Source organism: Dysidea avara, chromosome 9, assembly GCF_963678975.1.
Source record: "Dysidea avara chromosome 9, odDysAvar1.4, whole genome shotgun sequence".
NCBI classification, from domain to species: domain Eukaryota; kingdom Metazoa; phylum Porifera; class Demospongiae; order Dictyoceratida; family Dysideidae; genus Dysidea; species Dysidea avara.
Genome location: NC_089280.1, coordinates 29128150 through 29150142, shown reverse-complemented (window position 1 = coordinate 29150142; position 21993 = coordinate 29128150). Strand labels below are relative to the sequence as shown.

Here is a 21993-nt window from a genome sequence, read left to right as displayed (position 1 = left end):
CGGAAGAATTTTAAAATTAATGGAAATAGTTTTTATTTAGCATAGCCTTGTGCAGTACTCCCTAAGGATCTCATAAACACTTAGTTTTTAAAAATCCATCATAGGATGGTGGAGTTATAAGCAGTTTTGTCCTGAAAAATAGGCAAAATTTTCTCCGTATCTTTCCATTGAAAATAGTCCCAAAATGGCACAATTGAATGAATGCTTATAACTGAGCTTTGCAATAACATTTTGAACTTCTGTTTTCTGTTGTCAATACCTTAATACATGGACCACAGTGTAACCTTACTTGTAAGACCCTCTGAATAAAAGTCACCTCCATAGAAAGCCACTAAATAGTTGTATGCATTTAGGATCTTGCGGAAGGCAAAGCAGCATACACATGGTGAAGTTCAACCACTCTGTAGCAGTCACCTCCACTCAAAAATACAATGTGCATGCAAAGCAAGGAGGTGTACTGTTGATTTATAGCTGCTTATATGATTATTTTTTCTCTTAATGCACAGCTCCTTGACAGCTACCAAAATGGTGCATCAAAAAGATGAGCTATTTGTGGTGCAAATTTGCTAACTTTTAGCATAGTAATATTGAAAACTACATGTACAAAAATGCTCACTTTGGTGTAACTAACATGTGCTAGTTCGTTTCTTGCAAAGAGAACATTACATTGTGGTGGCTATATTGCAAAATAATCTTATAATTGGCATAAAACTACACACAGACATATTTGTAGCAGAAAACTAACTGCACCATCGTATTCCTTGCCCCCAGAAACCCTAAAGATGATCCAATTGTTTGATCAATCACTCGTACGGCAGCGAATTGATTGTGCCAACTCTCCAATGGAAGATTCACGGAGAAAATTTTATGTAAAATTTACGGAATTCCGGAATCGCTACTTATAATCTCTAATCGATAAGCGCCGTGACGAAGAAAAAGCGGTCTGGCCACGCGAGACTAACTACCAAGATGGCTAAACCGAAGCTAGACAGTTGGTACGTGTCTAATAGGTTTGCTTTAGAAAAAGGAGCCGGAATGAAGCCGTTGTTCGAAGCGTTCTTAAGATATGACAGCAATCCGTACATTACAGATAGCAATCCTGAGGTAAGCAATAGTGTACTCAACACCCAGTATACAGTACGTCAGAAGACGAGGTGCCTGTAACTCGCTCGTTTAAGTTTGCGAGACAGTTTGCATAAATTGTGTGTTGTACTTGTAATGTACCCATTTATAATACAGTCATTTTCCCCATGCCCATTTGTTTTTGGGTGGAGACTACGCGTACGTAGCTACCTACCCCAAAGTGAGGGTTTGCAAATTCCAACGCCAAATTGCATAGTTAACCCTAAATGTTTAAACAAGAGCTGTGCATATCATGATACAGTAAGTTTGGTATTCAAATACTTTAGGTATCAATATTATACTGCCTCCGTTATAAACTGTGGGTGTATGAATCACCGTGTTGGTGTGTGGTTAAAATATGGTGTTTTTTTGCCTGAATGTACATACATACATCATAGGCTAGCTATAATGCACAGCAGACACTCATTATGAAATATTGTAATCTCAGCTGAACGGCAGTGAGTGCTATAAGCAATTCGGCCAGTTGTCATACATACCTATTTGATTTTTATGTTGAGTGGGCCCAACCAACTGTCTATTGGGATGAATCCTCAAGTCTTAAAGGTCAAGCTTTAATGGTGAAGATCTTCCAAATAAATCAATTTGTTAGTACTCAATAGGTTTGTTTACAGTACAGTAATGCATTATGGTACTACAGAACACTCATGCAAGGTTTAAAGGCTTCTTAACCAGTACCATATAGATCTCCACCAATTACTCATAGCACCTCAGATTAGCATCTTTATAGCTATAGATTGAGCTTGGATTCGCCAAAGTTTATTTTGCCAAACATGATTTAGTTTGCTATTCGCCAAAGTTTCCTTCTATACAGTACCATATAGCTTCAAACTTTCGAGGTAAAAACTTTCGTGATTTCAACCTGATTTCATGAAATGCAAACTTTCGTGATAAAATTTTCATGATAAAATTTTCATGATCATCAATAAATTTTGTGAATTGTAAACGATCACGAGATTGAGAGGCATGTACACAGCTAATTCAGTTGAATGAGAATATGTGATGGTCCAGCAGAGTGTTCTTCTTTTACTCATCCAGCAATGGTCAGAGGATACCATATTAATGCTATATGGGAAGCATATATACATTGGTGAAGAGCTGGCATACTTGCGTGAAACAGATAATGAGCATGATCGCTATGCAGTATCCGTTGTTAAATCTAAATCTTCCTAGGAAAATATTTACATTGTGCTCCCTCTTGGTTCGGCGAGGCGAATTTATTCGTTGTAGGATTACTGGCCACTGACGATACAGCAATGATTTACCCCAAGGTGGAATGGAAGTACCTTGTGACCTTCGATTTGAAGGTTGTAAAGAAGAGCTGGAAAAGTTGCAAAAGCTACTGGATTCATTTTGTGGTGAGAATGCACTACTACAAGATGGTACAACTAGCTCAGCAGCAATTCCCAGGCCCAATCCAACTATACGAAACCAGGCAGCAGTTCCTGCATCAAGCATTATTGTCACTGACTCCGACACTGACTCATCAGAGAAGAAAAGACCGATGAGATTGAAACTTTAGAAACAGACCTAGAGACAAGTATCCTAAATGGAGAAAAGTTGTCTGACATCCCTGTCAACAAAGCTTGTGGAATTATAGAAGCACAGTTTCCTTATTTGAGGGGACTGCAATCGACGCTGCTACAGTCAAAGAAATCATCCATTATCTTGAAAGAGCAGGTGCAGGTCATACTTGATTGTGGTGATCACTGGATTGTAGCTAGTAACATGGGATGTAAACCTAAAGAAGTGAATATTTACGATTCAGTCTTCAGCACAGTTCATAAAGAAACACAAGAGGTTATTTGTAATTTGTTCAATGCTGGCTCACAGGTCAAGGTTGCTATGAAACCATTTCACAAGTAGGTGGGAGGAATGGATTGTGGTGTCTTTGCTATTGCAGCTGTTACTGCATTGGCATTTAATATTGATCCATCTGCTGTCAAGTTTAAACAACAAGACATGCAACCACACATAGTTATTTGCTTTAAAAATCAAAAATTCACTTTATTTCCAGTAATAATACTACAACAGAACAGTTATAGCTACATCAGTTTAACAATAAATTGTGTAATCAAATAAAATATTGTCTGTACTCATGCATTTTACATAATATTATTCATTGTCTTATGATTTCAAAATTCCTAAAATTCCTACTTCCTTAAAACCATTTATTATAATTTGTGGATGACCTTTCAAATAATAGTATAACTCAATCATCCACTGTGCTCCTATAGGCTTCATGATACTCAGCCTAAGATCGATAGGATTAATAGTGGAGTTGCCAGCAGACCCCTCTCTCTCACCCAATTGAGTAAAGATTTTCTTAGCATACCAATCATGAAATTTTGCCCTTAGAAAATCTTTCGCAGGTTTGTTGACACTGACGTCAAGTGGCTGCAACTGATCCGTGCAGTTTGGGGGTACCATTACATAGAGTATGTTGTTTTCATCAAGGCAGGATGAGACTTTCTCTGTCGTTTGGCCTTTAAATTCATCAAAAAATCACAAGTGAAGACTGGTCATCCAGTAAGCCCATCTCTTTTTTCTTTTGCTGCAAGATGGTACAATGATCTTGGTGATGTAAAGGAACATAGTCTGTTCATTGCACCAGTGGTTAGGTGTAGCAGATATGAGCCAGTCTGCAGGAAAATCAACTCCATTGGGATGACACTTAGATGTCGTCCCTTCATACACTAGCTGAACTGGCAGAATGTCTCCTGTCAAGCTTCCCGCAAACACTGCAGTGATCTGCCTCTTGTCATTTACTCCCTCCAGCTCAACTCTCTTGGATCCCTTCTCAGCCATCGTCCATTGAGAAACTGGAACATATTTTATCCCGGTTTGGTCCCAATTGATCACCAGCTCATCAGGTATTTCTTCCATCATTTTGACACCTTTGATGTCCAGCAAAAACTGGCTTTTGACTGCTTCAAAATTGCTTATAGCAAACCTTGCTTTAGTTGTAGCTTTCCTGTTCACATAATTCATATTACCAAGGAAATATAATTTAGCCCAGCTTTTCTTCAGCTCTCCAATGTTTTCTAACAATTCTGGATCTCTTTTCTGGATCATACCTGTAGCAGCTGCAATTACAACTTGTGTGTTTACTCCCCCTGTGCCTACTCTCAGTGTGTGTATGTATATCCGTAATTGCTTGCTCAACTTGTCTGAAAAAGTATGGATGGTCTTCCAGTTTTTTTGCCCTCTAGTATTGTGATAGGCTCAAAATTTCCTCCACCATGTGCTTTCTTCATGTCGTCACTAATAGCTGTCTTCCAGTCATTAACAGTGCTCCACTTCAAGTTTAGAAACTCATCTTTAAAATCACTAAAATGCCTTATCGCTGCAGCAGTTCCGTGAGATACAGTGTAATCAGCAATGGTAGCCTTGTCCGTTCCTAACAGCCGTTTGCTGCATGGTCCTCGTTTCCTTCCATCCAGCGTGCTATTACCAGTTGCTGTTGAAAACACAGCTGATACACTATCGTTCACAGCCTTAATAGTTGATGGTGGAACCCATTTTGACTGAGGACCATTTGGGCTAGGAAGGTTCGTAGGAAGGGGTGATTCACACTTGAAGAACTTGTACAAACTCATATTTGCTTTGGTCTAGTTTGGCGCCTTCGATTCATGTATTACGTGCAGTGATGAAGAATAAATTATGTGATCTAATCAGCTCAAGCTGATTATTTTTGAAAAAAAAATGTGATTGTAGCAGCCATCACGAAAAATCACAAACGTTTTTGTCCCCGATTGTTTGGAGCTATACGGTAAATTGGCTGACCTAGACAATACTGGTTAATAACTGGTTCTTTGCATACAGGTTCACAGCACTACTTTATGCTCACTGTCACTATTTGTCATAGGTATTTGTTTAGTTTAAGCCCAGATGAGTACATGCTAGTCAATGGATTTTTATTGCTTTAGGGAATCATTTCTGTTGCAATAAGTCACAATGGATCAGTGTTGGACCTTATTCAGGAAAGGGTAGGTTTGATGCTTATCAATGTGTGTATGTTTTGTATGTGTTTGCCTTTGTGTGTGTGTGTGTGTGTGTGTGTGTGTGTGTGTGTGTGTGTGTGTGTGTGTGTGTGTGTGTGTGTGTGTGTGTGTGTGTGTGTGTGTGTGTGTGTGTGTGTGTGTGTGTGTGTGTGTGTGTGTGTGTGTGTGTGTGTGTGTGTGTGTGTGTGTGTGTGTGTGTGTGTGTGTGTGTGTGTGTGTGTGTGTGTGTGTGTGTGTGTGTGTGTGTGTGTGTGTGTGTGTGTGTGTGTGTGTGTGTGTGTGTGTGTGTGTGTGTGTGTGTGTGTGTGTGTGTGTGTGTGTGTGTGTGTGTGTGTGTGTGTGTGTGTGTGTGTGTGTGTGTGTGTGTGTGTGTGTGTGTGTGTGTGTGTGTGTGTGTGTGTGTGTGTGTGTGTGTGTGTGTGTGTGTGTGTGTGTGTGTGTGTGTGTCTCTGTGGCAGTGTTGTAAGTGGGTTGGATGATCCGGGTCATTTGGGTAAAGTGAGTCTTATCTACTTCACTGAATATCTGGGTCTGACTCGGATGAGATCATGTGTGACTATAAGTTAACAAGCTTGATTGTATTGGTGGAAATGCAGTTGTAAGCACTCAAGAAACTTAAGTGGAGCCACACCCACCATTCAGGAATATGCTTTGCTGTCTGTGCGGGGTATGTAGAGTCATGCCCACTTATCAGAACTATATCAGCTGTGCTCTGTGAGCATGCATGGCATCACCAGATCTGTGTTGCTATTTGAAATGTGGATAACTAACTTCTGGAAATTCTGTAGCTGCATGTAAACTTATGTGGAGCCACACCCACTTGATAATATGTACGTGGAGCCACACCCACTTGATAATTTGTAGCTACTCACTTCTTGCAGACAATCCTTTCTATGGTATAAAAAAATGTAGGGCTAATTAGTGGAACTTGTGGACTTTTAATCTAACTCTTTGGGTACGCCTCTATTCTAATTAAACCGTGGGTCCCATCCGGATTACTATGTGGGTCAAATGGGTCAACAGTACTGACCCACTTACAACGCTGTTCTGTGGGTGTGTGTGTGTGATAGGGAAAAAGTGGATATGGGTGGGTGTGTGTGTGTGTCTGTATGCATGTGCATGAACAGTGAAGGTTAACTTACTACAGTTTGTCATACACTATAGCTATCAAGGCCAGATTGTCACCAGTGGTCACAGCAACTAGTTAGATATCCTAGTAGATATCCTGAATTCTATGCTGTAAAGTATGTTTGTACTTAGATGCTGATAGTATACTTATCACTATACACCATCTACTGTATTCATAAGGAGTAGTCTTGTATATGTAATATTAGTATAAGGTACATTATATATTTAATAGTTATGCCACGGTTGCGAGGAATTTGCTGATATACACCCAAAGCCTGAGGGTGTAGCCTGAAGGCTGTGGGTATATAATATCACACTGTGCAACAGCTCATCTCTCATTGGCATGTATATAGTAGCAATTTCAACATTATAGTCAATGGCCTGACCAACTCAATTTTCCCTCCTCCAGCCCTGTACAACACCGTATTTTGACTAGCCCATCATTGGGTCATTAGCCTTTTGTGCAATTGTGAACAATGTCGAGTGTTTTGTGGGGGGTGTCTGCCCCCCCCACCAACGTCTGGCTAGCTACGCCCCTGGGACTGTAAGTTACTAACCTATTTCAGCATAGCAGTAGTATTTTTGCCATTCTGTGGTCTGTTAAATGGCTGATACGCAGTGGGTAGAAATATGCATCCACGATCGCCCAAGCAATTATTTTGTGCCTTCATTGTCTTTTACTAACATCCAACTAGTCTGTCTTAGCAAATATACTCAGCTTAGCAACCACTACAAAAATGAGTCCCACAACACAAAGCTCTATGTCGCTCAATATAACTAGTCAAAATTTTTCTTTAAACTGGCTGGGAATCACAGTCATTGGCAAACCACTCTCCCATGATATTTCCCGGGCAATATGCGAATTAAACCTTGAGTGGTGCCTTTGAATGCCCACGCTAAAGTGGTATACCGTATAGCGGGTTATTTTCGAAACAGAAATTTTTGCACAAGAAGCAAAATCTGAATTTCGAAAGATTTTAATTTCGAAGAGTGCATATTTCGAAGTCTGGATGGATTTCAAATAAACGGAAATTTGTGTCACAAATTATGAAGATGCGTGAATGTTTGCTGAAAACTGACTTACTGATGGAATAATCCTCATTCCTGAGTACTGGAGAGAAGACTCAAGTGGAGTAAATTCACTGACACGATCACGCTCGATCCGGCATAGCTGGCTATCCTACCATAGATTCTAGAGCAGACGACATCAATTCCCATTCTGTATCACCTGTTTTCTGGTTATTGGTACAGTGATGATACAGTTTACTCATTAATCCATTATCATCAGCAATACTGAGCTAAAACTCAAGGAATACACAAACAAATCACCCAAAGTTGGATGGTTGCTTTCACTTGTGGGAATTATTTTCGAAGAGGAGGGCCTCTTCGAAATATCCGAAAATAAAAGCCTTTCAAAAATTACCAGCTATACGGTATATATATATAAAGAACTTTGCGTGGGAGTATCAAAGCAAAAAAGTGTTCTATATTTGCCATAAAGGCACAAGTGTTCTATATTGGGCAGTTATAGAACACCTTAATAGACCACAGTTCTATATCAGGTAATTATAGAACTGCCAGGTCTATTTTGTAGGCTGATAGCCTACTTTGAGTGAGTAATCACTCATTCTGGCCAGTACAACCAATCAACCAAGCCAATGCAGGCTGATAGCCTGACCGCACTGGCTGACCAGTCAACTCAACCAGTAAGAGCTAAACCACTGGATTTAATTTATAGACACACTTGAAGATTTCGATGATGGTTGCTTGTGGTCAGCAGCAGTGAACGTTCTTAGTACGTTTTGCTCACATAAACGGACGAGTCCTAGGAATATCACAGAAATATGCTTATTAAAGTACCACAATCAAAAACTTTAAGTATTGAGAAGATGGACTAGACTCACAAAACAACTAATTAAGGCACAGCACAGTGCAACACAGGCGTAACACTCCTTCGTGAGTTTTTAATTGTTTCGTGTGTCTTGTGTGTACCTCAAGTTGACAGTTCTCTATACCAGATAAAGCACTACCTTTCGCTCGTGCTATACGGGAAATATAGCACTCAAAGAGTGGTCTCGAGACGAAATATAGCACTTGGCTTCGCCTCATGCTATATTTGTCTCTCACCTACTCTTTTCGTGCTATATTTCTCATATAGCACTTGCGGCAGTGCTTTATCTAGTACATATATATACATACCATTGTGCTAGCAGTTAAGTTTTCTATGAAATGCACAGAGGGCTTTTTGAATGTTTCTTTCCAGCTTAGTGGATACCATATGATATCATCATAATTTTATAATGTGGCCATCACAGTAGGCTTGGCAGTTGTACCAAAATTATCACAGGAAGACAAAAATACTCTCATAAGGCAGTCAAGTACAACAGTTAGCTATATAGTCTTGTAGTACAAAACCAAGGTTGAAACTAGTATAAAACCAAGGTTGAAACTAAGTTTAAATATTTTTTTCTCACAATAACATCACAGAACATACAACACACATTAAATGTAATGATGTCTCTGCTACAGTTTCAAAACAGCAGACCATCCCTCACAGCAATCTGGCTGAAGATTAAGGACACGAAATGAAGCAGTATAGTGAAACTATTTTTAATATATAGAGTAGTCAATGCAATAACTCTAACAGAGCAGTCAGCCATAGGTTTCAGTTACAATTTGCATTGGTAATTCTAGTCAACATTGTTTCCGAAACTCATATGGAAGAGGACTCATCAGACCCCTAGAAGGCTCATACTTTTTTGGAGTGTGCTTCACATGCTGTGCAAGGTCTCCATGAGGTGGGACAGATGCACAAAGCTCCTAAAAAACATCACTTACACTTGTAGTACATTATATGTGGCAATAAAACTAGTAGTTTACTTTATTTTCAACATGTATTTCTGAGTTTCTGAGAAGAGTCAGAAACTTTATTAACAGGGCCACCTATAAGAGCACTCAATAGCAAGTACATGAAAAGTTTGGAATTTTCAACTAGAGTAGGGACCATAGCACATCGATAAAAAGTACTGAAACAAATTGGAGTAGTCCATGATATTAAATCACAGTAAAACAATAAGAAGTGTTATATCCCTACTGTGTTCAAGGTACCATAACGGAAATGCACAGTAGGAATATAACACTTCTTATTGTTTTACTGGGATTTAATATCATGGACTACTCCAACTTTTTTATTGATGTGCTGTGGTCCCTACTCTAGCTGAAAATTCCAAATTTTTTCGTGTACTTGTTTGTTAACTTTTTTTGTAAATATTTTATTATGACTGGTGAACCCACGCATACCGCATCTGAAATGGTGTCGCACGCCCAGCTATATCAATAATTATTATTGTCTAAACTATGCCAAAAGAAAGAAATAGTGCCGCGCACCCCAATTATATTAATTATCGTCTGAAAAGTGAAGTATCCATTATGCTTTGCTGTCGGCTATGTTCAACCCATTCGTTACGCAGCAGTACTAATGAAGAACTGTTTGAAAAACACCTCTGCAATCATAATAGCCACTATGAAAAATATGGACGATTCCCGTTTCAAAGGGAAGCCATCATGTGCTACTGCCAAATCGACACCTTTTGCTGTCAGCGAAGATGAATGGCACACAAAGGAGGACACTGATAAGTCCATGAAAAATGCATTGTATGTACTGCGGTATGCCAAAAGGCACCTCTCGAGTCGAATCGACATCAAACAGTGAAAAAATCAAGCCCATAGCCTTAGCCGTTATCGAGTTATGCTTGTCTGAAGGCATCAGTCAGTTACTAGAAAATTCCGTTGAATAAAAAAAAATTAAAGTTCTGTAGCAACTTGTTGAAAGCATTTCGGGTCGATCTGAAAGCTTGTTTGGGCTTAGTTTTACCTAACCAATAGTGCCTCATGGTCATCTGGGAAAATTGAGGCTGATTTTTGGGTGATGTTATTTCGTGGGCCACGCCTACTCCTTTGTGGTCCCTACTATACAGTTACTATCATACTGTATGATGAAGTGGATTTAATATGAGGTCATGAGGTACATCTTAACCTGAGTATGACAGCTCCAAACAAATTGCAGTTTGTGCCCCAGCTCAGCACGATATAATAGAATGCAACATGAATGCATTCCAGGACACTCATCTTGGGTTAACAATAATAATTTACTTTTGTTGGACCTCAGCCATACTCATTAAAACATTCTACAATGTGGTTAATATACTGTGTTTCCAGTAGGCTCCTTGACAAATATATTCTAATTATGTGTTGATATTCCTGGCAAAGGAGCACCCAGTCAGCTGGTTCTAGTAGTATCTTTTCATTAGGCACTAGTGTTGCATTGATAATTGGATCGGCTATCGGTTAAACCATACATCGGCTTAAATTATAGCTATTGGTATCGGATCAACAGATACAATGCTAGCCGATATGATATAAGTACACGTAATTTATGCAAGTGCTGTAATCACTTAATTGTCTATTGCTAATGTCCAAAAATGGTGGAAAGCACGAGTTCAAGTGCAGGTAATCCTAGCAATGCAGTAAACTCTAGCCATGATTTAAGAAGAAAAACATCAGTTATTTGGGAATTATTTACTGTTGATGAGGACAGCAAGTTTGTTATTAGTGATGAGTGTGAAGCGAAAGTTCCCAGAGGTGGCTCTACGACGAAGTCTTACACTACTACTAACCTTGTAAACCATTTAAAAAGACAGAAATCCACTCAAAACACCTGGAAAGGAAAACAGAAAAGGAGCCAAAGCAACCAATGGAAACAAGAAAATGGGAGCTACAGCGACAGCTTTCTTTAAGCGAAGTCGAAGACCAAAGTAAGGGTTGGGATATCAACACCAGAGTGCACAGAAAAATCAGTGAGATGGTAGCAATTGACTGCCAGCCAATTTCAGTGGTAGAAGATGTATGTAGGATTCAGGCAAGTCTTGAAGTTGATAGAACCATGCTACCAGTGCCCAGTAGGAAATATTTTACGAAAATAATTATTCCAAAAATATATTCTGGAATGGAAGAGGAAGTTGTGAGGCTGATCAACAGTTGTGATGATGAAAGCTACATGTACTTGAGCTTTACAATGGATGCGTGGAGTTCAAGTGTGAATGATACAGCATTGTTTAGCCTTACAGCCCATTGGATTGATAGCCAGTTCAAGCGAGTTTCTGCTGTTTTGAATTCCCAATGCCTTACTGAAGCCCACACTGGAGAGTACATTGCTGCTCAGGTACTCAGTATGCTGGAAAATGGAAAGTAGCATTGCAGAGGGTGCATTTAGTGATCACTGACAATGCCAGTAATATAGCTAAAGCCATGTGTGATGCTTCTCTACCACATTTTGGGTGTTTTGCCCATTATCTTCAGTTAGCAATCAATGATGGCTTACTATCTCAGAGAATAGTGAAAGATATCATTGCAATATGCAAGAGTATAGTTGGGAATTTTCACCACTTGTCTTTTGCATCTCACAAATCCAAGAAAGCCTCAATATTCCACAGCATAAGTTAAAGCAGGATGTCCAAACAAGATGGAATTTCACATTTTACATGTTGAGGTCAGTCCTAGAGCAAAAGATGGCATTAGCAGCATATGCTGCTGAAAATAGCGGTGTTCAACAGCTTTCATCTCACCAGTTGGATATCATGAAAAGAGTTATTGAAATTTTAGCTCCTGTAGAAGAGATCACTAGGTCTATATCTGCAGAGCTTGCAGCTATTTCCATCATCATACCGTACATATGTATACTTACCAGAGCACTTGAGAAAAACACTGATGACAGTGGCATTCACACTATGAAAAGTGAACTGCTTCATTCACTTAAACTACGTTTTACCAGAATTGAAGAAAACAAGCAGTTATCTCTTGCTACTTTCCTTGACCCTAGGTTTAAGGACAAATTCTTTTCAAGAAATATTGTTAAAGCAACAAGTAAAGACATTTTACTGAAAGAAATGTCCAAACTTGACACTGGTTTACAAGGTAACACTGAAATGGACGGACCAACAAGGCCTAAGAGAGTTTGCCCACTAAAAAGTAGCATTCTGTTAGACGTATTTTCTGAAATTGTTGCTGATAGCAGTGCATGAAGACCTGCCCACATCTACTAGTGAAGTGGATAGGTACTTAAGTGTGCCTTTAATAGATTTCAAAACAGGTGACCCTTTTATGTGGTGGTCACAGCATTGTCAAGAATTTCCAATTCTTTCAAAACTAGCCCGACAATTCCTGTCTGCACCTGCCACCTCAGTGCTCTCTGAGCAACTGTTCTCTGCTGTAGGAGACCTACACGATGAAAAATGAAACAAGATCATGCCAGAATTATCAGAGGAGCTATTGTTCATACAAAACAACTTTGTTCTAGTTGGTGCTGCTTACAAGCAGCTTACCCTGTAGTTTACATTGTGCAAAGAACTATCAGTGATTCATTCTAATACCTTTCTACCAGAGTAACAGTAACAACACATACTGTTTGTGAGTTTGTATTATTTATCAAAAGTTATTTTTATTATTTATGTATCATATCAGCAGTGTTGGGCAAGTTACTTTGTAAAAGTAACTAGTTACATATTACATATTACTTGCAACTGAACTATTTAGTTACAGTTACATATTACCCATAAAATAAAGTAACTGTAATAATATTACATATTATATTACTTTGTGTCCACAGCCTTAAGCTGTCACGTGTGAAACTACCTCCTTATCACGTGACATGATTGCATTGTTGGACAATGTGCAAATCTTGGTTATAAGTAAGAAGCTGGTGAATAAGCTTCATTAAGTAGGCCTCGTTACATCATTGTGGCTAGGCGTTACTCAGAGGATAACTAACGAAATTAGTAACTTTGTTACTTGTAGTAATAATATTACAGTATGTAATATTATACTCGTTACAGTAACTATATTACTTAGGTAATGCGTTACATTTGTAAGTAAAGTAACTTACGTTATATTGCCTGTTTTATAGCGTATTTCATTATATTACTTTGTTACCACAAAAGTAATAATATTACGTAACGCGTTACTCCCAATACTACATATCAGATTGACTAGTGATATTGGCATCAATGCATTCTTTTATATCGGTTATCGGAATATCAGCTAAAATTCCATATCAGTACAACACTATTAGATGTCTAAATAATTAAATTATTGTGTGTTTGGTTTAGCTCATTATTTGGCATGCACACTATTGAGGTCAGATGCAGTAGTTTAAACTAAACCCAACCTCAAAACACTCTGATCAAACTAGGATAGTGTGAATGAATAAATAATAGTTATACGGGCACAATGTGGAGTCTATGAAATTTATAAACCCGAAGGCCCGGGCTGTAGCGCACGAGCGAAGCGAGGGCGCTACTAAGGGCCTGAGGGTTTATAAATTTCATAGACTCCACATTGTGCCCGTATAACTGCTTTAGACTCTATTTCACATTACACTCAGATCACTTACCTCATCCATGGCTGTTTCTGCTGTAGGCTCGGCAAAAACGGCTGGTTTTCTTACGATAATACTAGCGCCATGGCAACTATGCGTCCTCACGTGACTAAATAATCGCGCTCGTTAAATCACTGCACGTGAACAACGCATAGCGATTGGACAAATCCGATTTTGAGCATATGTCATATTGTGCTTGAAGGCGTGGAGTATATTAGAAAACAAGGTGGAGTATATGAGATTTATTACCCACCCAAAACAGCCTAAATAGAGTCTAAATAATATATAGGACCCATTGGAAGTGGCCACTGTAATGAGGTGGTGGTATCTGTATCAAGGGAAGTTATTGTGATAAAAGGTAACTTTTTATTCAGTTTTAATTAATGTACAAATATGGTAATATCGATTGGGTACTCTGTGCTATAGAGTGTTGTAAACTGTCATCTCTCATGGTGTGGTGGTACCTATAGCTACAGTAAGCAATTATGGTAATTATATGTACTGTATGAATGTTCATAGGTTTAAAGCAGCTGTAGCTGACTTTCTTACTTGGAAAACTAAACCAGTTCTACCCATTGAGCCATCAGATGTATGTTAGTACACAGTGGAACCTATAATGGACACTTTCAGACCAATCCATTTTTGCCATTTTCTTTTCCATTGGTAAAAGTGTGTGGACATAAAGCTGTTGAAACCAATAGTATCTTTGTACAGGTTTTTCTTAATGCAAAGATTTTGTTAACAAAGATTTCACTGTACTCCTTCAATGGTGGATTCATTGCACGTCAATGTGTATTATGTTGCAGGTACTCATTCACAATGGAACTGGTACCTCACTGGATTGTTTTTGTCATGCTGCATGTGATCCTGGAGGTACGTATGGCTATACAATATACAGACCCTCCAATATGTAAATAGTTTATGATGGTTGCATTGTTTTGTACTGTGATTGTTGTATTAGGTCATTTTGCACACAAAGTCTGTGGCCATTCTTATCTATCCAAGGCACTCCATATGCACATTTGTATAAATTTGAAAGAAATGTTTTGCAGTGTATATTGGCTCTCCACCGAATAAAATTTTTATTTCCATTAGGTTTCACTAAAAATGATTTATGCAAGGGTTGAGTGAATCTCTCAAATGCAAAAAAAACTTGTACATCATTATCCATTGAGAGTACATACATGTATTACCCAATCATTACATCTCCTACTTGTGCTCATGTGTAAACACCTCAAAGAGTGAATAGTTTACTCTTGATACAACTTTTTTGTTGGCTTCTGGTATACAGTCACATTCAATATTACCCACCCACACCTATTTTGCTATTGATGGATGTTTCCTTGCGCTTCAACTATAAATTCACTCACACAGATTACATCATGGTGCCCACTCCTTACTATGGAGGATTTCATGTAGACATTTGTTTTAGAAGTGGAGCGAAGATCTACCCTGTGGACTGTACCAGTGATAACAATTACATGCTAACCATTAAACTGTTAGAGGACACACTAACTAAGGCTAAAAATGAGGTACTTGTTATTACTGTACTCTGTGACCTCTAATAAATGATTGGAGTGCTCATTCACTAGAACAAATGTCATTTAAAGAATATTTTGCACACATTAGAGGCATGGCGAATAAATCTTTATGTTTCATGGATTGTGTTTTGGCAAACCCAAAATATTAAAAACAGCTATAGTATGACAGTAGACCCATGAATATTGTGCAAGCGAGGTTTAAAATGGGGAGGAGAATAAAATCACTCTATTTTTTAAAATAATTACACCTGCTAAGATTGAGTTACTCTAATAGAGTAGTCGTACTAAAACAGTCAGATACAGCTCACATTTTAATTTTTTGTTTGTTTGTTGCTAAGTGACTATTTAGTTAGAGTATTTGGTCAGCAGTTATGAGTTCTGCATGTTCTATTGCATAATGCAACTGAATAAACTTGATTGGACTGCCCTGTTTACAGAAACAATATTTTGATCTTATGTACTTGACAGATGTATGATCAGTCTCTCTCCCATATTAGTTTGGATAATCAGCTTACCGCTGTACCAAAGATCTTTGTGCATAGACATGTGGTATACCTGCATGTAGTTAATCTGATAAGCTTGTGCGTAAAGCTGTGTATTGTTTCATATTCCAGGGTTGTAGGGTGAGGGCACTTCTCATCACTAATCCTAGTAATCCAGTTGGGTTGATGTTCACCAGAGAACAAATCCGAGAAATGATCCAGTTTTGCCATAGGTAAGTAAGTACGTAACCTTGAATTAGCAAGGGGAGGACACAGTTGCTGGAGAGAATAGATTCTTAGTAGTTCTCTAGCTATAGTATGCACACTCAATTTTACAGTGAGGTATGTTCATTGCATATTAGTATATTTTAGTGCCAATGTTAATGTTAAATGATTATCTTGTTGAGTAGTAATTGAAATAATGTGACTATCTCAGCAAATCCTGCACAGCATGCTTATATAATAAGAATAGGTGAAATTATGCATGCTATACAAAAAAATATATGCAAGTATATTATTCAGGGAAGGACATGTAAACCTGTACTCCATCTTGTTTGCCTGTTCATGAAGTGGCCGAATATCTTTGTTTTATACCTGTATCCCCAAGGGCATGTGTATTAATGCGCATCTGTTCATAATGTGGTAGTCCTAAACAAATTCATCATCATTTCTTCATTTAAAGCGCCTTCATACTATAAGGCTGAAACCGGTACCTGGATAATAATTTGCAATCAGGATATTTGAAGTCGAGTTTTTTTTTACTGGAAAGCTTACCAGCTATTTATTGCTACCAGCCTAATTGTCATATCGTGAGTGTAATGTTTGTTCTGATCAAATTATGAGCAAAACAAACATGTTTATGAAAAAATGAATAGTTAGAAAGATTTTGTTCAGGATAGGCATTAGTACCATTGCTGTATAGCCGTTTCAGCCCTACTTCATTCTTGTATGTGCTAGTGAATGGGTTAAACTATACCTTAGTCAATTTGGGGGTGAAATTTTAACTCTGTAGACCAATGCAAATGAAACCAATGTAAGTGCCTATAATTTATTCGCTTTACAAATTGATTTCATTGCTCTTTCTACTGTCTAGTGATATAATTCCAATGATAATGATCTAAAATTTTGGTAGGCCAGTCTTCAGGCACTTACTGAAGCAATGGAAAGTTGGGTTTTAGTCACAAATAGTATTGCAATGGATAGTTGTTTTATTGGAGTTACCGACTGCTGTGTTAGAGGAGGAAGTAGAGAGTGGCGATCCAGTGCTTTGTGCACACGGAGTTATTTTATGAGCTCTTTTAGGGTTCCCTACTTACTAACTTGAAGACACAATAATGAACTAGTGTGTAGCTAATATTGACACTATGGACAGACCATTTAGTTGTTATTGTTATCATTTCTCAAGGCAGTTGAGGTTTTCTTGTACTTAGTCCTTATAATGTATTTTTGTGAAGATGGTAATGAAACATTTTAAATTTCTAGGCATGGAGTAAATTATATGTTCTTTTCCCTATAAAGTGCATACAGTAGCGCACACTGCTCCACATGAATACAGCAGGCCTTTGTGTAATGGGGTACAGCAGATTAGGCTGCTAAAGTTTCTGGATGAAACTTTTATGAGCTCAAATCCATTGTCATTTGTACAACAAATAAATACTCTTGATTTTATCATCAATGCCTTTGATAATATAACCAGGGTATTGTACTTCACAGCTTCACTCTATTTACTATAACCTATTTTTTCTCTATTGTAGCAATCAACTACATTATATCAGTGATGAGATCTACATGAACTCTGTCCACAGTGAAGATGCAGAATTTGTTAGTGTATTAAACATTGACAAGTGAGGTGGTTCTATTGTGTGTTAGATGACATCATTGTTTCACCACTACTAGCGTACCTGATCCTAATGCTGTACATCTCCTGTGGGGGTTCAGTAAGGTGTGTATAGTGTACTGAGTGTTCTATTAGAGTGTTTAATTGTCTGATGTACTGCATGCCATTGTCTCAATAGGATTTTGGTATGCCTGGGTTTCAAGTTGGTTGTCTGGTCACCCACTGCCAACCCATCAAAGACCTCATGAGGGGGAGATTTAGTTTACTACACCAACCAGCTAGTTATGTCCGTCAAATGCTCACAACCATGATCAGTGATAGGGGTTAGTATGCAGTGCTATAGTGTCTGCATTATATATTATCCTAACAGAATGGCTGGAGAAGATGTATTTCCCTACCTGTATCAAGCGGTTGAGAGAACAACTAGAAATGACTATTGATTGGTTGAATAAGAATGGAGTACCATTTATCAGACCAATGGGTGGTCTTTATATCTATGCTAACTTCAATAAGGTAAAGTTGTTGTTGTGTGATATATCGAGACTGATGCTCACTGATGTAGTTTCTCAGTGACAGTACATGTGAAGCTGAAACAGCTCTGTGTGATAAATTCTTTGATGTTGGAGTGTATATCACTCCCAGTGTAGCCTTCCATGGTGTGGAACCAGGATGGTTTAGGATTGTGTTTGCTGAGGAGCCATCCTGCTTGAAGCTAGGTTAGTACTCACCCTTTGAATATTATACTGATTATACAATAACTTATACAGCTCTACAGAGACTGCAGAAGGCGCTGAAATGATCTATGAGCCATCAACGCAATTAATAAACTACATCTGAATTTCAGTAGTTGATTTGTTTACGTAGTTGTAGAAAGGGCTTAGTATGAAATTAAACAACACAATAAGTTAAACGTGTAGTACTCATGTAGTAGCTATATGTAGGGATACATAATTATCTGTTTCCATCCTAAACCAAATCTTGCTATGCCATTGACAATACAGTGGAACCTCTCTTATTCGGGTAGTCTGGTACATACTACCGTCCGCATCTCAGAAATGTCTGTATCTAAGAATTGATGCTATTATACACCTATCAAAGTTTTGCCCCAACTGGACAAATGAGGGGCATAACAAGGGGATTAGACAAAAATTAGGCCCTTTTTTGTGTGTCACTTAGCATAATGCATCTATCAAAGTTTTGTCCCACCTACCCCATGCAGGCAAGGAAGGGGAATAGGAGGGGATTTGACCAAATTTTAGGTCTAATTCCTTACCCTGGAGCAAAATTGTAGGTCTAATCCCTTTCTTTCTCCATCATAGAATATCTCAATCCTTTGTTCAAGCATTGCCTAAACCCCTACAAACTTTAATATGAGTAATGAGGTTATTGCTCAGTATCAGTTAGTGCTATGCAGTTTAGTGGGCAGAGAGGGGAGCATTAATGGTCACTCCCCTAGGCTGTAAAAATGCATTGTAACCTAGCAACCAAGCCGTAGTTATTATTAGTAGAATAAACAAACTACCAAACAGGTATACATAATTGTACAGCAACCTTTAGGCTCCCTTGTGCTTTCATCTAAACCAAACTATTATTATCAATAAACTACTAGCTAGCCACATGCTAATTTGAGCTGTCTGGACAATGGAGGTGCCCAGACAACAGAGGTCCAGATAAGAGAGGTTCACTGTATATCACTATAATATATTGGAAGCTAAGTTGCTAAGAAATTGGAGAACCATTAACACAATATGTGACCGTATTTAGCAAAATCAACCATATGGGTGCAAAAGCAAAAGTGAGATTACACCAGCATGAAGTTGCTGCACTATCAGGCTAACAATTTCCATATCAAACTCGCCTTCAACTTGTCCAGTCTGCTTTTGGTGGATTGTTCTCTGGCGCCCTGTATAACCACACCAGATGTCTGTACAGGTTGTGAACAACAGGGAGGTGCTTTGGGGGGTTCATACACTCTGGACAGATGAGCAGGGAGCTGAATGTGTGATGTATGTCTGTTTTGTGAGATTCCAGTCTATTTGCTGCCTCTGAAGGGCTGTTTTGTGGTCTGGTGCCTTCAATTACCATTCTCATCCATTTTTAGTCTATCTCTTGCCCACCCTGCCACCCTCCACCCCTTTTTGAGGACTCGTGATACAACAACACTGGTGAAAAAACCTATCTAAAATGGCAGGAATCTAAGGGATTACCTTGACCACTAGCTACTGTTAAAGGTTGTGAATTGCTCCATCTTTGCTGAAAATTCCATATGTGTAGCTGCCAAGGCTGGTGAGTAACAAGGCTTTAAATTATTAAAATATGTTTTTCTCTGAATCAGCAATGTGCCCATAAGGGTGATTTTCCAAAATTCAGTCACATATGTGTATTTAGGTGGGTTTCATTTCCTGGTAATCATTTGAGCATCACATTTCTGTGAATTTAATCTACGTTACCATTCAACAGTCTAAAGAAAGGTCTGGGCTATAATTTCTCACAAACTTCATAGCATTTATACATACCTCATTATAAATAACAACATCATCAGCAAACAGTTTGATGTTTAAGTGATGCACTATGGATGGCATGTCATCAATACAATATAAAAACAGCAATGGACCTAGGATGGATCCTTGGAGCAATTTATCACCACACACTGACGTCTGCAAGTCAAAAAAGATTTCAACCAGTTAAGAAGGTGTCTAGTATACGAGTAGCAAACATTTGTGGGGCTGTTCCGTAACTTTACAACTATTGAAGTTAAGATAATTGGCCTGTAGTTAGATGGTAAACATTTGTGACAGGTCTGTAAAAAGGGGTCTTATAGCCTTTTCAATTGCATGTACTTGGCAACCTGTAACTTGACTTGTGAATGTGGTATCACCCTGAAATTTGGTCCCCTTATACCCCTAACAAAGCACTATGGCTCTGTGTAATATGAAGGTGATAGGTTGAAAACATGAGGAATTATGATTAGCCAAACGTGACAATTTGGAAAGGCTATAATAAGACCCCTTTTAGCAGACTGGGTCACATTTATCATCCTTTTTGTGAATTAGCAGTGACCCAATCACGAGGTAAACAACCTGTACGAATTGAGTGATTAAATAATTTAGACAGCAATACACATAAATTCAGCAACTTTCTTTATAACAAGAAAGAAGGAAGCAGATCTGGACAGTAAGCCTTTGAATGATTAATAATTGTTCTTGGTAAACCCTCAGGTGTTTTCTTTGAGCCTATATATACCTCTCAAGCGCATCACTAGAAAGTGTGAAATTCTCCAAAGACAGTATACAGTACAATAATAGTTACATAATAGAATTTATCTTCCAAGGTATTTTTTACTGAATTCACTGCTTATAGAATTTTAGTCCAAGTCACAGTGCTCTCCATATGCACTATTTTTACCCCTGATAGACAGCAAAAAAGACTCGTCAGTAGTCACTAAACTACACTGACAACCTTGGATGTGGCCATTAGACCACACAAACTGTTGATGTGGCGAGGAAGAATGACTGGGATAAGATTTAATAGTTACATCACCTGACAAGATTTTACAGTGAAACTTGTTGACAAATTCATCACATAAATTAGATGCACTAGCTATGTAGTTGCAAGTGGATGGCTCCCAGAAATCAATTGTTAGATATTTAAGAGTTTATATCAACTCCACACTAAATTGGACTGTTCACAGAACAGCTGCTGAAGCTACCAGGTGTTTGAACTTATTACATCATTCGTTCCTCTTTAGTCAAATCTTTAGTTTATAAGTCCTCCATCCAGTGTTAGAGTATGCTGCACAAGTGTGGAACCCCTATACAACCAAAAACACATCAGTATTGAGTCTGTGCATTGCTGTGCTGCAGGCAGTCAATGAGATCCTGTTTCAAAGTCCTGGACCAAATCATCGACATAACGTGTTTCCTTACTAAAATGGCCAACCTTGGAAACGAGCTGAATTTTTCTTTGCGTGTCGTGACATTTTCCACAAAAGGTACTCCTCATTGGACTAATGGTAAGCACCTTGTACAGGCTCTGCCTTCTATGCAAACCCTCCAGTGCCCAACTGGCAGACTTGAAAATAATAAAATTAATGTGTTTCAACTCCTTTTACAATTTTAAGTCTACCTGTACCAGACAACATTCCCTTTGTATAGTTCCACTATAGGCTACGATTAATGCTTATCAGTACTTTGTCAACATATAGATACTCTATTTATTTGGAATTCTATAGCTACTTCACTGCATATTGTCTCTCACCAAGGTGTCAGATTCTTTTGGAAAGCTGAAATCTTACATGTATCTTTTAGTTAATGCACTGGTAGCTATGTGCATTTCTTGTTTCTGTGCTTATTTGTATAATGTGGACTATGTACCTTGGGGAAGTACCCTTGTACAGGTTGAGAACCCTGTCTTTTGAGACAAATTAGAT

General features: G+C 38.4%; 1 protein-coding gene across 1 annotated transcript; it reads left to right on the top strand.

Annotated features, from left to right (window-relative positions):
• Window positions 1-904: 904 nt before the first annotated feature.
• Window positions 905-18474, top strand: LOC136267158 (probable inactive 1-aminocyclopropane-1-carboxylate synthase-like protein 2). Its single transcript, XM_066062248.1, has 13 exons — window positions 905-1104; window positions 5070-5129; window positions 6309-6388; window positions 14224-14293; window positions 14511-14577; window positions 15079-15236; window positions 15860-15960; window positions 17482-17571; window positions 17624-17669; window positions 17743-17887; window positions 17935-18077; window positions 18127-18280; window positions 18332-18474. Exons 1-13 carry the CDS (start codon window positions 970-972, stop codon window positions 18361-18363), a joined length of 1281 nt encoding a protein of 426 aa, XP_065918320.1. The 5' UTR covers window positions 905-969; the 3' UTR covers window positions 18364-18474.
• The last annotated feature ends 3519 nt before the right edge of the window (window positions 18475-21993 follow it).